We start from the raw sequence: 17,080 nt of genomic DNA, 5'->3' as shown, positions 1-17,080 counted from the left end.
GTCTATATTGTAAAGCAATATCGCATACAAAAAATTGTAGATAGAGTAATTTAATAATTGGTCGATTATAGGGTTCATTACTCATGTTAAATGTAAAATAAATGAAACAGAAAAAGGGCTATTAACAAGTCAAGAGATTTGAAAAAATGATGGTAATTTTAGAAGCTTCTTTACGAACAAAAATAATGCATGCTAAATTTCATTCTGTAAAACCAATATGTTCCTAGAAAATTACAAATATACAAAATGAAATAATTACATAAAGGAAACACACTTCAATTATGACATAAACAACATGTCAAAATGACATTTTCATTATTCAAATATAATTTAAAATGCTAAAGGTATGGTGGCTTCAAATAAAGGTGCAAACAAACACACAATTTGATTTTAGAGGTTATTTAATAAATTTTCTATTTTTCGACATTCAGCATTTTTCCTAATATATATTTATAATATTCAATATTGATTTCATTCATTGGATATTCGATACAGTAGTATAACAAGCGTTCAAGATATCAAAATACCATAAAAAATATTTAAAAACTATACATAAGAATGAAGAAAGAAATAATACAAAAAATCGAATGTAATAACATACTAATATAGTAATGTATTCGAGTGTTAGTTTTGACTGATTTAAAACAGCTTAAAATTAAGGTAGACATACAACCAAGGTAAATATTTTCAAAAAATCTAGTCCCTTCAGTCATTAAATTTAACTAACGATGATTTCAAAAAATTATAGAAATAATATCGTTTCTTAGATTAGAACGGTTAGATCTGAAAGGCCGGACTTTTAATACCGCACATGAATTTGTTAAACTGAAATTAACTAAAAGTTATTTAATCTGATAGAAAAAACCCAACATACTAGGGTAAAGAGTAATAAATAGATTTTTTACAATATACAATATTATGTACACCTAATCTACAGAAACACAACATAGATAATCAATCTATCCGTTATATGACAATGAATGTTTGACGGGCAGAATTAATGAATCATTTAAAACAAAACATACCAAAACGTATGTAGCAAAATAATTATTTTAAATTATATACTCCGTTTATTAAATTCAATGTATTATAAATAATATAAAATATAATAGATTTTACTGTACCTTTATTTAAACCGGTTCTGTCACATTAACAAACAACCAGAATTTATTTTAAACGAAATAGTTAAAAGGAACCGAATTAGCACAAACACATAAGGTCCATAGTTTTAACTTAATTTAATTATTTTAATCTAGCTTAATGGGGTTATGTTTAATTAATTTTTGCCACTAACAACTACGTCCCGTTTATAGTTTATGAAAACAACTAACTGGATTAAAACAAATTTCCTTGAATGTAGGCAACATATTATACGCCCTGTTTAAAAAAACTGTGGTTAAGTCAATAAAAAAATATACTAATAAAAAATTGTTTTGTATTCTGTTTTTATTTGTTAAGTTAGTAAAATGTTTGTTAAAGATGACCGAGTATGACTTATTAAATATATCAATATGTCTATAAGGTAAGGTAAGTATTGAATGTTATATATTAGTGGTAAAAAAAAATAAAAAATTGGTTTTATATGAATTCTCCTATTGTAACATATTTTCTAGTATTGTATCTTTAAATTATTAATTCCACCCGTCAAATTACATTTTGAAATTTTGTTCTTTGAAATTTATTACGATATGAATTTACATGAAGTAGATTCTTAGCATATATTCTTTTATATCTCAGTTTCTATCACCAATAGTTTTAAAACATTTATTTAAATTTATTCAATATACTTTAGAATTGCTTTGATTTTTTCACATGCGTGTATTGTTCGAATTTTACTGCTTCTTTTACTTTTGATATTCGGCGAATGAAATGGAATGATTATCAAGAGATCGAAAAAAGATAGATTTTATAAAAATATTGGTGTTTTAACTATGGAAGCAGTAAAATCTTTTGAATCACACTCATAGTCTGTAAAATTCCCTAAATCCCAATAATTTTTCATTTATTGGCAGTACTGGACGTAATATTGGCACTAATATTGCTTCTATCTAGATGCTGAAGACCGATGGGTCGTATATCTCTCTCCTTTAATGTAGATGATAATGAACTGCTACTAACGCCGCTGTCGCTGGATTTTTCGCTCAGGCAACTCTTCCCCAGAATATTAAGAGATCCTTGCTCGGACAGTTCAGAGCCAACCACAAATTTTACTGTAAGGCACACAACAATCAGGGTATTGTTAAAAAACCGAATATTAAATTTACCAGAAGAGAATTTCTGGTCAGCCTCGCAAAAATCATCCATAATTTTCTTCTTATTTAATACATTACGTTTACATGGATCCACCAGAGAGGTTTGACCGTGCATGGTGACATAGGAGTCCTTGGTTTTTCTTTCGAGGGTCAGGGGTGGAATGTTCAGTTCGTAAGTGAGTTCCTCTTTGGTATTTATATGGTTTTTCTGAGACTGGCGAACCTAGAATAAACAATTCATTAACTTCGTATAACCAAAATCAATAAATGATGATAAAAGATGACAGAATAGAAAAGAAAGATGTTGTGGAGTATATTTGATGCGAAGCAAACAATAGAATAAAGAGGTATGTCAGGTGGTGAAGGCGCAACCACCAACATATTTTAAAAATCTACATTCTGAGCTCTTAATGTTGTCGGATTGCATTTATATTTGTTTATATCACCGTTTTAAAATAATTAATTTTATTAATACTTTATAACAGTGTCAATTTAATCAAATCAAGTAACATCTATCTGAAATCTCTCAATTACAGTGTTAAGTTAGCCTATAAGCAAATTAAGCAATTGCTTAGGGCATCTAGTACATGAAAGGTTGTGTATAAAGAACTTATCTGACAAACTGACAACATTATGTACCCGTGAATTATAGGAATAAGTGCTGTACTAACTAATCATTTAATGAGCAAAACATTGAAAGGTCTTTTATTTCAGAAATTCACTTTTTTCGTTGTCTGCTTCATCCTTAATACTTAATATGTTAGTTTAAACTTATTTAATTGAGTTAATAGCCCAAAACCTAGTTTTATGGTATGTAAAATGACCTAGGATTTTTCGAACGTACCTACCCTTGCTAAGATTTCGTTGTTGCATTGCTCAACAACGGAATCCAAATTGTTCTTGTCCATGTGGTCGCTGGTATCTGACTGGGGGGACAGGTGAGATCGCTTGTGAGCATCATAGCATCCAGAATCACGTGGAAAGTGTCGCCTTCCGAAATTAGTTCGATGTTGTCGTTGATCGTCGTTTTCGCTGCTTGAGCCAGCTATATCACCCTCACTACCAGCTGTAATAATGATTATAAATGTCATAAACACTGTATATAGAGGATATATTAGAATAAACTATGAAAGAACCTGTTATATATGGACAGCACTAATCAATAGCAATTTCTTTAAATAATACTGATGGTGGTTACATTATTATGTTTTGCTTGCCTAAAAAATAGTATATATGAAAAATTTGCATGGGTACATATAATATGGATAGTGTCCAATTAAGTACCTTTAAAAATATATAATAAAGAGAAGTAATTTCAAATAATTTATTTTAAAGTATGGATAAATAATTTTTATATCAGTACATAGTATAAAACAAAGTCGCCTTTTCTGTCCCTATATCCCTATGTGCGCTTAAATCTTTAAAACTACGCAACGGATTTTGATGCGGTTTTTTTCAATAGATAGAGTGATTCAAGAGGAAGGTTTATATGTATAATACATGCATAATATACTAAGGCAACATTGCTAATTTTAGAGGTTTCTAACGTGATGTCGTAAATTAACCTATTTTTTTAGGCTTATTTAGCAATTAGCAAAAACGCTGCCTAACCCTACGAGTTAGTAGTCAAATTAATGTACTACAATATTGTACACCATAAAAAGGTCTACAAAAAAGTCCGCGATGGTATATGTTTATCTTTTAGGGATAACCCACATTAACCATTTTTATTGTTTACTTTTTACGTGAGAAAATGGCTTATTTACGAAGCTATTTTAAGCAATACGGCATTAATCCTTATCGAATTAAGTACCTTAAATACAGTGTGCAATTAATATAGATCAATATGGTTCCTTACAGCATGTAAATTAAACAAATATTTTCGGAGATATTACAAATTTAAAATTTGCGTTTAAAAATGTGTAATGTAATAAAAATTGTATGAATTTAGATATTCCAAAGATAGCAGGAAATCTTCATAGTAAGTATAGGGGAGGAGGAATTGTTTTACTCCAAATTTAATGCGTGCAGGCCAAGGGCAGTAATGAATGAACCAAAAATACTGGATCGATTTTAATCATGTTTTCATTGAGTGACATAGGCATATATATTTTATGCCCGTGCAAAGTCGGAGCGGGCTGCTATGTTTTTATATACAACGTTCATATTTTTTTTGTAGTGTATTTAATTTAGTATCAGCATTGCACCCGTGCGAAGCCGGGGCGGGTCGCTAGTTTATAACATTTAAGGCAATAACAATGTACAATTAGAAAATAACTTATTATTTTTGATGTATATTTTGAAAATGCTCTATATATAAAATAAAATATTTTATTAATATTATATTTTTAATTTATCCCTGTAATAAATAAACCCGCCCGCAGGTAATTTAGGCCAACAAAACTTGACTACAACTTTATACAGGGAAGATCTCATTCTAAATCTGTTTGTTCTATGGTTATATTGATTTGTGACGCTGAAGTACATACATTCATTTCGTTTGTTTTCTTCATTTCGATGCTTTTAGTACTGTCCACTAATATAACAATACACGCAGATTGTTACTCACAGTCCAGCTCGTGAATCAACTGCACAGCTGTCAGTATTTTGGCTCGATGATCGGCATTGATGATTCCTAAGTAGTCCATATCGGACGGTTCGATTTCCTTAAACAGTTCTAAGTCTTCGTAACCGTTTAGAATGAAAACAGAAATGTATTCTGGTAATCCTATTTTGTGTAGAAGGTCCTCAACGGACATCGGATGACCCTTAATGTTCCTCTGCCACTTAGGTTCTCTTTTGGATTTTGCTGGACGCTCAGATAGCAACTCGACGTTCTTGAATTTGAAAGTACCCTTTTTACCTTGACATAGTCCGCGCCACTGCCCATTCGCGTTCATAGACACTATCTCTATTATATCACCAGCCTGAAATTAAAATAAAACTGTTTCCTGTTTTTTTTTTAATAGGAAGCTGCATACCTTAAATTTTAACGCTTCTTTATCATATGGACTCGGCATTTGGTCAACAACGGCTCTTGCACGACCTACAATTTGATCGGTAGGACTAGCGTCAACCTCTTCGGTCGATATCGAACTGTGATTACTACCAGCTCTCACCAAAGCTTGCGTACCTAAGAACCATGAAGTCAGTTTACAGTCAGCTCATCGCAGGCGAAATGTCGAACTTACTGGATCCTGACCCGCTTGGCAAACTCTCCACGGAGCTGGCGGAAAACGCCATCGTTTGTTCGTGATTTGCTCGTTGATCGTCTCCTTTCAGCCTGGAGATTTTTCTTTGCACGTCTTCCCGAAGACCTCTTACCTTTCCTACTAAACCAGACACGCCAGTTCTACCGTCGCTTGACTAGAAAATATAGTATAAGTCAGTGGAATCATTAAAGGGAAAAATGTTCTTACTACATGCACAGTAGCGACTTGCTGCTGACTGCAATTACTGAATTCTTCCTGGTCTTCGTAATCAGAGCTTTGTCCGGGAGATAATCCATCTTCGCTTCTGGGGTAGTTATGGGTTCTCCTGTTGACAATAATTATCCACTTTAATTCATAAATAAAACTTACCACCAGATTGAGGATACCGAAGAAATATCGATATATCGATATTTTTCGTAAATAATATCGATATTTTTGGCCTTATATATGGATATACTTAATTATTTTTAAAAAACCTTTTAAATTGGTGCTTAATTTTAAATTTTTAGTGCATTTTAGTACTTGGTTTTAAAGGTTTAGTATATTCCGGTACTTAGTTGTGATGGTTTATTAAAAATATCAATATATATAGCAAAAAGATATCGATATTCTCCGATATATCGATATATTTTTTTTAATATCGAATTTTTCTCGGTGGCCGACACCCCTACATCAGACTATCAGTATCAATTCGCAGTTAGTTAGTTTTATAGAATAATAGAATAATCTTTGGAGAAGTTGAACACAATGTTTATGTCGAGTAGACAATTCTTAATTCAGTTAGCGAGTTAAGCGAAATAGGAGCAAGAGTGGCTCAAGCTAGCGTCCTGAGCTTAGTTAAATAAAGACATTTTAAGCAGCTAGCTGTTAAAAATTTGATGAGGCCTAATGTGGAATAAAATTTAATAAGCTCATATCTGTTCTCATTAACACATGGACTGAAAAGCCCCGAGAGCAACAAAGAAAACGCGTCTTTTTTTTGTTCAAAATTGAAATCTCCATCAAGAGCCACACTATCGTTTCAGTACCGCTCTAGCATGTCAATACCACTTTTGTACAACGATTAGTAGGGTTGTCACCAGTTGTTGTCCACTCAAATAACGATTTTTTTACTGTTACGTTTAAACATGGCTAAACACTGCTCGGAATCATCAACGCGCTTTTACTTTTGGTCAACAATGAGCACACGCGGCACCAACTTAGAACAGAGCATTCTCATTGTCAAATGCTCATACAATATAAAACCGACACGTTCTTTTCTACCTTTATGTTAGCTAACTCACGCAACTTCAGAGAATATCATGAGATTTTAACAGCGTTCTTTTGAAGGTTTGTACTAACTGAAAAAGCGGCGAAAGTAATAAAACTAGCGCCATCTCTGTGTTATCGGGATCTATGGCTCGGAATTTTTCAGACCATGTGTTAATTTCACCAATAAATGGTTAAAAGACGTAAAAGTACCAAATATTTAGGAAAAAGAGAAGCTGTAAAACTTTGAAATGTCAATATATAATAAAATTTTTGTATACTATCAAGTGCCAAGGATACCAATATCATAATTATTCAAATATTTCAGGTACTACCTAACTAAAGTTCTACATTGCGTGTGAACTTGTATCAAGATCTGGGAATCTCTACAGCTAAAAACGAGATCAAAAGTACCACCAGGAAACATGTATAGTTATGTTGCACCTTTGCAAAAACACTGAGGCCCTTCAACTACTCGACAAACAAAACATTTGCAGACCAAAGGGTACCTGTTTTAAGCTTTTTACTGATTTAAATTTTATTTACTAGTTGATCCACGGGAAAAGTATTAATAAGAAATAATATATAATTTATTTAAGAAAAATTCTACATGTTCCCCAACTCTTGGCGATATTATTAATAATATTGGTGAGTTGATATCACTGATATTTGATTAAAATTTACCTGAATTGTCGAGCTTTATTATTATCGAGTTGAGTGTAACACTGTGATATCATGCTAGTCATTTCAAGTAACTCCGATTTGCTGGTATCCATTGATAGCGTCGAAAGTCTCGAACTCATACTCTGGACGTCTGAACTAGCATAATCTCCACATTCTCTTTCTCTGGAAGACCTAGAAATTTAATTAACATAGAATTCAAATTCGAACTTTTTAGAAGGCTGGGGAAAAACTTTATAAAATCACCTTAACGGAATTATTGTTGGTGGATATCCTGCTTCTCTTGGCAGTATCAATCCCCTTCTAGGAGTCTGATAATGGACTGTAGGTAAAGAGATGTCGCCGGCTGTAGGTAGGGAAATAACTCCTTCTGCAGTTCTTTGATCTGCTCGAACGTTCAGTGTGAAGCAAACTCTCCCATTCTAAACGACAAAAATTATTAAACAACTGGCTAATGCTAATAAAGATGAATTAATCATCATGAAAGAGTATTATGGCTTTGTACATTTACCCACAGAAAAATAGAGATTTAACTTTATAGGAAAGTATCAAAGACATTTGTGATCGTTATAGCACGTTTTTTTTAAGTTTATTCATATTAATAATCACATAAAATATCAAATATTTATTTTTGAATTTTAGAAATTAATCCCCTTCCAAAAGAAGCTATACATACAAACGGCGATACTTTTATTTTTGGGTCAATTATTTGATAGTTCAACAACCACTGAAATACTAGCTACTGAATGCAAACCTTTTAAGAGAGTATTAACCGAAGTTCAATACATTAAGAATTTTGTGCCATCAATTAAAAATTTAATAACTACCTCGAACCCACTCATTGCATTATAGAAAAAAAATTGTGTAATTATCCGAATCAACATACTGCCTTAAGACTACTTAACCAAAATAGCTTGAAATTTTTTTGTATCTATTAGAGCTCTTGGATTTAGGAATATAGATCCTTCAGCTAGTGTGTTTGAGAAATCATCTAAAGTGCTCATCATCAATACATTCAATACTAACGGGGGATGTACTAGCAAGAGTTGAGAAATTGCAACTTGACTCTATACTTTCAACTCCAGATGTTCCTATACGAACAAACGAGGCATTGCAATATCTCATGCCCCAGAAAATTGTTTTATTATACTGTCAGTAGGTCTTTGAGCTATCTCTTTTATTTTATTCCACGATATTGCCACGTCGATAATGTATATATATTATATATTTTGTCAAATGGCCTTTAAAACATGTAAATTTAAAACCTTTTAATTCTACACTATATAATGATCTTCCAGATAGAATATTAATAATAATAAGGTGCGCTGTATACTTTTGGATAAAACAGGTAAACAGAATTTTAATAGGGAAAGACTCATAGTTTGCTTTCAGTTATTATTATTTTCAGTTATTTACTTTTATCACAAATTAAAATGTTTTTTATTTAAATTTTATTGGTCAACTACACGTGACGTCAGAGCTGCCACGTACCAACTTACAGGTGCCTATAATGGAGATTTAAATTGATTTAAATTAACGAATTAAATTACTTGAATGGCCGATATAACCCCATTTGAATCTTGGGCAAAGCAAACCGTTCCTCCAGAGACCCCCATTGACTTTTCTCTCTATTACTCTATGATATTTACCTGAATGGTCGCTTGTGGCCCCCCTCCACCCATCAAAAAATCTTCTGGATCACTTTCGTATGGTGGTTCATCGTACCAATGACCTAGGCGTGGATCATGTGGATGATGCGGTATGCAAGAAGGAGCTAACATTCTAACATCATCGTCATACATGTAGGTATCGTCTAAATTGTGAAAAATTAGAAGATTGCCGATATATATTACAGACTAATGTACGTACCAGCCGTCGAAAGAGGACCCCGTATACCTTCCTTACCCAACTGAAGGAGTCCTTGTTTTATATCTCTGAGGATCTAGAATAGAAACGAATGTGAATAACATAAAATACTTAATATTTTGGATAATATATTATGGAATATCCTAAAATATAACCTTGCGCGTTCACCATTTTTTAAATAATTATTAGGATGATTTTTATGTTTATGTTTATATAAATCTTTGACACAAATAATAGGGGTAACAAAAGAAACTTTAATTCCTTAATGCCATCAATCGAATGAACTCTATAAATGACCTCGTTTTCCAAACGAACTGACTGAAGAAAATAAAGTACGGTAAAAAAAGAGAACTGGAAGAATTTACGAGGCAAACAAGACAGTTGCAATTATTCCCGCCCCTATAAATAACAATTCGTTTTGTTTGAATAAAATTTCGCGGTTCCTCGCCTTTTACGGCCTTTCGGCAACGCTAGTTTCCATCTCCATAAAAATTTACCTCGCCCATTAGTGGCTCTGGCTAAGATATTCCACTTCGGGGCCGTAAATATACCGTTTAATATCGAATGCGGCAGGGGTCTCGCCAGAAACTACCTTAAAATTATCATAGAAAATGCTATTTGTTTTAATTATGACGGATTTTTCTCAGCAATAATGGGTCCGTTGTTTCGCACGGTCGTTTTCTTGGAAAATACAAGATGAGGTAGACAAAAATTGGAAGGTTCATGGAAATTATTTATATATAAATATAGAGAGGTTTTTCTTACCTCTAATTTATTTCTAGTTTCATAAATCTCGCCCAATTTATTAATATAATATGATAATTATATTATAAATAAGGTAAATTAGTCTCCTTTCTTGTGTTAACAAATGACAAGTGTCAATCACATAACCTTAAATTATTAGGCTGTAGTTCAAGATGGCCAACAATTATCGTTACGCGCAAAACCATAACACAATGTTGCCAAAATGATTTTTTTTATTTATATATGGGGAAAATAGTATACATGACAGGCATACAACATTAATGTTGGGTATAATCCTTCTTAGTATTAAATTGACTAAAGCTAAAGTACTAAACAAAGTCGCATATCTTTAGTAATACCTATTCAGTGAAGCTGTACTATGGTGCGTTTGATGGGTAACAGTTCACAGAATATCGTTGAATATAATACAGAAAATAAAAGTAATATTATTCGTTTACTGCTAATATTACAAACTGCAAACTTATCGAAAATCAACAAACTTAATTCGGTCGCTTTCTTTCCGGAAATGATTATGTTAAAGAAGAATATCTCCTGAATTAGTCAATAGTTGAAGAAGGCGTATGCGAGAGCCATATGGCTTTGGATAATTTATCGATCGTTTGCTATTGTAAATCTCAAGTAAGTGCAGGAACTCAAGTATCTGGGATCAGTAACACAGGAGAAGAAAGTGTCCAACCAAGCCGACAATTTTGGATTTTAATGGAACCACTCACCATATATATAACGTATGGTTTTCCACCATACTAAAGCAACAAAATATCTTTTCCAATACTCCTAATAATAGGTAAAATATACTACATAATAATAGAATAAGATTAGTTAACAAAATACAGGTATATTTTTCACAAATTTTGGATTTTCAGTCTTAATATAACAAAATTATAAAAAGGAATCACCCTGTATATACTTACTAAGCACATATCAGCAGGAAGACCAACTAAGCAGGCAATTTTGGATTGTGATTTTACAATAGGAAATTGAAAACCTTAAAATAGAAACACCCTGTACATATTTACGAAACACAGAAAAGGAAAAAAGGGCTTACGAGATTATTTACGGAGAAAAACTTATTTCGCTTATTATTGTTATTATATCTTTTATTGTTTTATTTATTCATCCTCCGTATCCCCGACCGTATATTTAACTTATGGTCTGCCGTCGTACGAAAACATTCCCCTACCCTATCCCCCTCATGACCCCCCACCCCTCCCTCATTTCCGACCGCAGCCGCGCTTCACTCCCATCAAAACCGTATCCTTACCTCTTCGTGTTCCTTGGTGAACTTCTCCCGTTTGCGGAGCGCCTCCTGGACCTTGAGCTGGAAAAAATCGAGACGGAAAAACGTTAGTAATGGCCGACACAAACAACATTTATCAGGAAAAATTTCTGGCCCGCGTCCCTGGGGAAAGGGCGGACGCCGCCGGGAAATTTAATTGCCCGTAGGAGGGTTTGGTTATATTAGGAGTTTCTTTTTCGGTGTCGAGTTTGTTTTATTTTTTTCCCCTCTTCTATCTCATCCTCTCTCTCTTTTGTTTTCGGTTTTTTTTCGCTTTCAAGAGACACGATTGTAATTTGTTAAAAGTTTTGTTGGAAACTTTTCTGGAGGTGCTGTGATGTCATTCGGGTTAACGTTTTGATAATGTTATTAGTTCAAATTTGTTTTTCTCAGGGGATATTCTAGCGTAGATATGTGAAAACATCGAAGCTTAACCCTTCGAGCATATTCTCTTAAGGGAATTTGTCAGAATTTTACTGTGTTAGTGACCCGGTATTTTGTCCTTCAAACGGTCCAGTAATGCTATGTAGTAGTCGCTGTTGACGGTCCTTCCTTTTTCGAGGTAGTCAATGAAAATTATTCCATGCGCATCCCAAAATACACACGCCATAAACTTGCCAGCCGACTGCTGCGTTTTCCCACGCTTTAGAGCGGATTCATCGTGTGAAGTCCACTCGGATAACTGTCGATTGGACTTTGGGGTAAAATGGTGCAGCCAGGTTCCATCCATTGTCACATATCGACGCAAAAACTCGAGTTTATTACGCTTGATCATCTTCAAACACTGCTCCGAATCACCAACTCGTCGTTGTTTTTGGTCAAAAGTGAGCTCGCGCAGCACCCACTTTGCACAGAGCTTTCTCATACCCAAATATTCGTGAATGATATGATGTACATATTCAGTTGATATCTTTAGAGTGTCTGCTATTTCATTCAATTTCAATTTATGGGTATTCAAAATCATTTTGTTGATTATTTTAATGTTTTCGTCGGTAACAACCTCTTTTGGACGTCCACTGCGTTCACCGTCTTCGGTGCTCATTTCACCACGTCTGAACTTAGCATACCAATCCTCGATGGTTGATTTTCCTGGGGCAGTGTCCGGAAACTCGGCATCAAGCCAAGTTTTTGCTTAAACTGTATTTCTTGCCTTCAAAAAGCAATATTTTATCAACACGCCAAATTCCTTTCTATCCATTTTTTTCACAATAACAAAAGTTGCTTCACTCAAAATGCTATAATTCACAAACTAATAATCCGCCAGTTGTCAACATGGATTGAATTCTAGTAGCGCTATCTATGTGTCAGGTCAGAGGCCTTTCAATTGACCTGTTAGGTTTTTGTTATTTCGCTGCAACGCAAAATTAACATGGATAGATTTAGAGCTATTAAGCTGTATTTTTCAGTCTCTAATTGTAGAACTTGTTGACTGCTATTTGTACTTTTTCCATAGCCTTAGGCAAACAATTTCTTTTGCTATAATAACTGGGTGGTCGGCAAATTTTCCAAGTATAGTTTCTTTTTTGTTGGGATATCAGTAGTGTAGAGCAGGTACAGGAATGGTCTCAAGGCACAAACCTGTGAAACCTCAGCCGAAATAGTGTGATGTGTTGACAATGATCCTTTATGCGAGACTCTAAATTTTCCAACAGACCACAGTAATTCCGCAGTACCAATTTGCTGATTTTGTAGATTAATCGCAAATGTCATACCCAGTCAAAACGCTCCTGCTTCTAACAAAATGTTCGAAATTTTATCTCCGAAAATAGATAAGTTTAAAAAAATATCGAATTTTGTTCACATTTCTAGACTAGATCTCCTTAAGGTAAAGAAAGAGCGAGATGGAGACATCCATTGGCCTCGAGGGCCTTTTAGGACCAAAAAAACTTTTGTTGGAAACATTTCTGGCTTTGCTCCAATTGGTTTATTTCGGGTATTCTAGTGTAGATTCTAGTCTAGACTATTTGTAGCGACCTTGAGGCATGTAGAATTTTACATGTTAAAATAACGGCCTACAAAATACCCAGAAATATTATCCCAGATGTTGAACACGGGCGGGGCAGACTAGTAAACGTTAAGAAATATCTGGCAACCCCAAGATCTTTATCTGGGATATTATTGAAGGATACTTTGGGGAAGTTTCAGTCACTGACCATCGTTCAGTTCAGACATGGCACCATCGACTGCCCAAGCCTCGTCTTCAGGTAACACTGCAGCCATTCCTATTATCTAGTATTTTCCATATTTTTATATTGTCGATAAACAACGGTCACATAATATAAACCCCACAGTTTCATTTCACTTTACCTCCATTCTCCACCGAGCCATATTAAAGGGTTAAGCCATATAGCTGCAGGTATCAGATCGCAACTAACTCAACAGACTCGGCCTAAGTTCGTTTAAGCCTAAATGTTTTTCTCAGCTAAATCTTGCAAATAAGCTAGATATTGAAACAGTTTGATTAGATTTTTTCCTGAAGTATTATAATTACTTCGATACCTTCACATCAATTTGGTTTTATGGAGAAAAATTCAGTTGACCAGGTATACAGAATCACAGACATTATTGTAAAAGTCTACGAGGAAAAAAGTTTTCTCAGCTATATTCTTGTATATAGTTCAAGACTTTGATAAAGTCTGTCATAAGGGATTAATGCAAAACATAAAATAGTACAGAAGCATTACTACTTAATATCTTAAAATCCCACTTCTCAGCTAGTGTATTCAAGGTTAAAAAAATAAACTTATTCAACGATGTAAGAAACAAAAGCATATTACTTAATCGAGTAACAATGACATGAATCTTGATGCAAAACTTCGTTGGAAAGGGCATATCGAAAAAGGAAAAACTCGAATTAAAATACAAAAAATTAAGTGATTATTTGAAAGAAAATCTAGTTTTATATAGAAACAATTATTTAGACTGAGAACTTGGACAATACTGAACTAGGATGCAGACTAAAGAGAACCAAACCGTGTGATTTTGAGTAGTTTTGTAGTGCAGTACTAGTATACTAAATGGCAAAAACACTGAAACGTACTACTAACTTTTGTTTTATTTTATATTATTAGATAATTACCTAGTTTTTTAGTTACTCTAGAGAAAAATTGTAAGTTTCAACAAGTAGTAAAAATATATTAATAAAAAAATTATTCATATATCAATTTAACTTACGAAATGTATCAAAAACAAAAAAAAGTAGGAAGTTACCTTGTAGATTGTCTCTTCGAATGAATTGGGGGTTCCGCCGTTCATCTGCAGATGGCGCAGCCGGTCGTAATCCAGAGGATCCACCATGGATCGAAGGACCGCGTGTTGTCCGAGGTCCGTTAACCCCAAACCCGACTGCAACACGCTGTCAGGCGTATCGACCTGCAACAACATTTCAAACTTTTAGTTTTGACGTCTTTTACTTTTCTTTATGACGGACTTTATGTTTCAATACTTTCGTCGCCGTTTTTTCCTCTTTCTAAGCTATATTTGATCGAAATTCAATAACTTTCGGAGCGTCCCATAACGCTTCGTATTTACTATAATGAAAATATAATTTAGATGCATTTTATATTATATTTTCAGTATTACACATTATATTTTATATTAGCTAATATAATATATAATACAATGTATAACACAAAATAACACATGGGCTGAAATGTCCTGGGCGTAACAAAGAAAGTGCGTTTTATATTCGAAATTGGTTTTATGTATTAACATCAAAAGCCACACAATCATTCCAGCGCCGGTCTAACATTTCAATACCACTTTTGTAGAACGATTCCTCTTTTGCCTAAAATAAGCGTGTCACCAGTTGATGGATCCATGTTTCATCCATTGTCGCACATCGAGACAGAAATTCCGGTTTTTTACTTTTAAACATGGTCAAATATTACTCGGAATTATGAACACGTTTTTGTTTTTGGCCAACAGTGAGCAAACGCGGCACTTTGAATAGAGCTTTCTCACACTCAAATGCTAATGCAATATAAAGCCAACACGTTCTTTTGATATCTTTACAATGTTAACTAACTCACGCAACTTCACTTTTCGATCATTCAAAACGATTTTGTGGATATTTTTGTGTCTTCTGGTGTTACCACCTCATTTGGACGTCCTCTGCGTTTTGCATCATCGGTCTATAATAGATCAATTGAAAAGTCCCCGGCCTGTCACATAGATGGCGCTACTAGAATTAAATCCATATGTTTTTTAGTTAGCCCTAATCCTCAAAAGATGCGTGTATAAATTTGACAGCTGTCGGATCAAGTTTGTGAATTATACTATTTTGAGTGAAGCAACTATTGTTATTGTAAAAAAAGGTAAAAAGGAATTTCGTGTGTTGATAAAATATTGCTTTTTGAAGGGAAAAAATGCAGTTGAAGCAAAAACTTGGCGAGTTTCCAGACACTGCCCCAGGAAAATCAACCATCAAGGATTGGTATGCTAATTTAGATGTGGTGAAATGAGCACCGAAGACGGTGAACGCAGTGGACGCCCAAAAGAGATTGTTACCGACGAAAGCATTAAAAAAACCACAAAATGATTTTGAATGAACGTAAATTGAAATTGAATGAAATTGCAGACACTTTAAAGATATCAACTCTGTCTGTATTTTGGGATGCGCATGTAATAATTTTCATTGACTACCTTGAAAAAGAAAGGACCATGAACAGCGACTATTACAGAGCGTTATTGGACCGTTTGAAGGACGAAATCGCCGAAAAACGACAGCATTTGAAGCAAAAGAAACTGCTGCTTCATCAAGACAGTACACCGTGTCACAAGTCAGTGAAAACGATGGCAAAAATCGATGAATTGGGCTTGGATTTGCTTCCTCATCCACCATATTCTCCAGATCTGGCCCAAGCGACTATTTCCTTTTCTCAGATGTCAAAAGAATGCTCGCTGGGAAGAAATTTTTGACGAATGAAGAGGTAATCGCTGAAACTGAGGTCTATTTTGAAGCAAAATTGGAGGGTCGCTATAATCAGCGTATCAGCCTTGAAGGGAATTATGTTGAATAAAAAAATAATTTTGGCAAAAAAAAATTTTTTACTATGGTAGGCCGAAGATTTTTCAATGATTTTGCTTATGTTTCTGATGGAGTGGAGAATTTATAATACTTTTCAAGCTATTGCTTCACTTGAAAGGTATTTTTCTCATCAAGAATCAGTGTAAAGTTAAAACACGAAATTGTTTTTCATCCATTGTTTTAAAAATAACAAAAGTACTGTAACTTTAGCAAGTTTGTAAGTTATTACAAACTTATGAGTAGAATATCACGAAATTTTAACAGCTTTCTTTTGAAGGCGAGAACTAACTGAAAACGAGTCGAGAGCAATAAAATTGGTGCCATCTATGTGTTAGGCCCGGAACTTTTGTGTTATATTATGCATTAAAGTTTAAGTAATGATTCTTTATATCTTTAATTATAAAATATCATCATTTTTAATCGAATTTTCTTATTAGATTCTAACTAAATCTAGCAATGCTTCGGCGCTTCAAGACTTTGACCCAAGACAAAACTTCAAACATAGGTTATTTAGATAATAAATTCGTTTCATAATGACGGATAACGTAGATATGACTGTTACGATGGCAAAGTAACTATGATAAATTAAAATACTTATAATGTTCTTTTTCTGTTGAAAGTTGCTATTAAATTGCAATGTAGTGTAAAACTGAAGTCAACTCACTGTCTACTCTCTAAGTTCCCCCTATCTCAAACTTATGGAAACATATATACCATAAATAAACAAACGATAGTCTGAAGGTGCTTAATC

The 17,080-nt window shown here is 33.8% G+C and overlaps 1 protein-coding gene across 7 annotated transcripts in view; it reads right to left on the bottom strand.

The window, feature by feature from the left end:
- Nucleotides 1–383: 383 nt before the first annotated feature.
- The window catches only part of LOC143195919 (uncharacterized), a 392,362-nt gene continuing 375,665 nt past the window's right edge, over nt 384–17,080 (bottom strand). For 4 of the 7 annotated variants that reach the window (XM_076403438.1, XM_076403441.1, XM_076403439.1 and 1 more), the window contains exons 7-19: nt 14,511–14,672; nt 11,286–11,342; nt 9,263–9,335; nt 9,043–9,206; nt 7,640–7,815; nt 7,397–7,567; nt 5,672–5,789; nt 5,444–5,618; nt 5,234–5,385; nt 4,822–5,179; nt 3,101–3,318; nt 2,265–2,475; nt 384–2,210 (exon numbers count right to left, since the gene is read on the bottom strand). In XM_076403438.1, the coding sequence (XP_076259553.1) occupies nt 1,999–2,210; nt 2,265–2,475; nt 3,101–3,318; nt 4,822–5,179; nt 5,234–5,385; nt 5,444–5,618; nt 5,672–5,789; nt 7,397–7,567; nt 7,640–7,815; nt 9,043–9,206; nt 9,263–9,335; nt 11,286–11,342; nt 14,511–14,672 (2,247 nt within the window). In that variant the 3' untranslated portion in view covers nt 384–1,998. Of the gene's footprint in view, nt 2,211–2,264; nt 2,476–3,096; nt 3,319–4,821; nt 5,180–5,233; nt 5,386–5,443; nt 5,619–5,671; nt 5,790–7,396; nt 7,568–7,639; nt 7,816–9,042; nt 9,207–9,262; nt 9,336–11,285; nt 11,343–14,510; nt 14,673–17,080 lie in introns of all 7 variants that reach the window. The other 3 variants (XR_013005613.1, XM_076403442.1, XR_013005612.1) reach the window with 3 other exon arrangements.

Source organism: Rhynchophorus ferrugineus, unplaced genomic scaffold, assembly GCF_030347505.1.
Source record: "Rhynchophorus ferrugineus isolate W39M unplaced genomic scaffold, kcgeb_rfMv2 rfM4, whole genome shotgun sequence".
Taxonomy (NCBI): Eukaryota; Metazoa; Arthropoda; class Insecta; order Coleoptera; family Curculionidae; genus Rhynchophorus; species Rhynchophorus ferrugineus.
The sequence above is the reverse complement of the archived record's forward strand: the minus strand, read 5'-3'. Positions and strand labels throughout refer to the sequence as shown.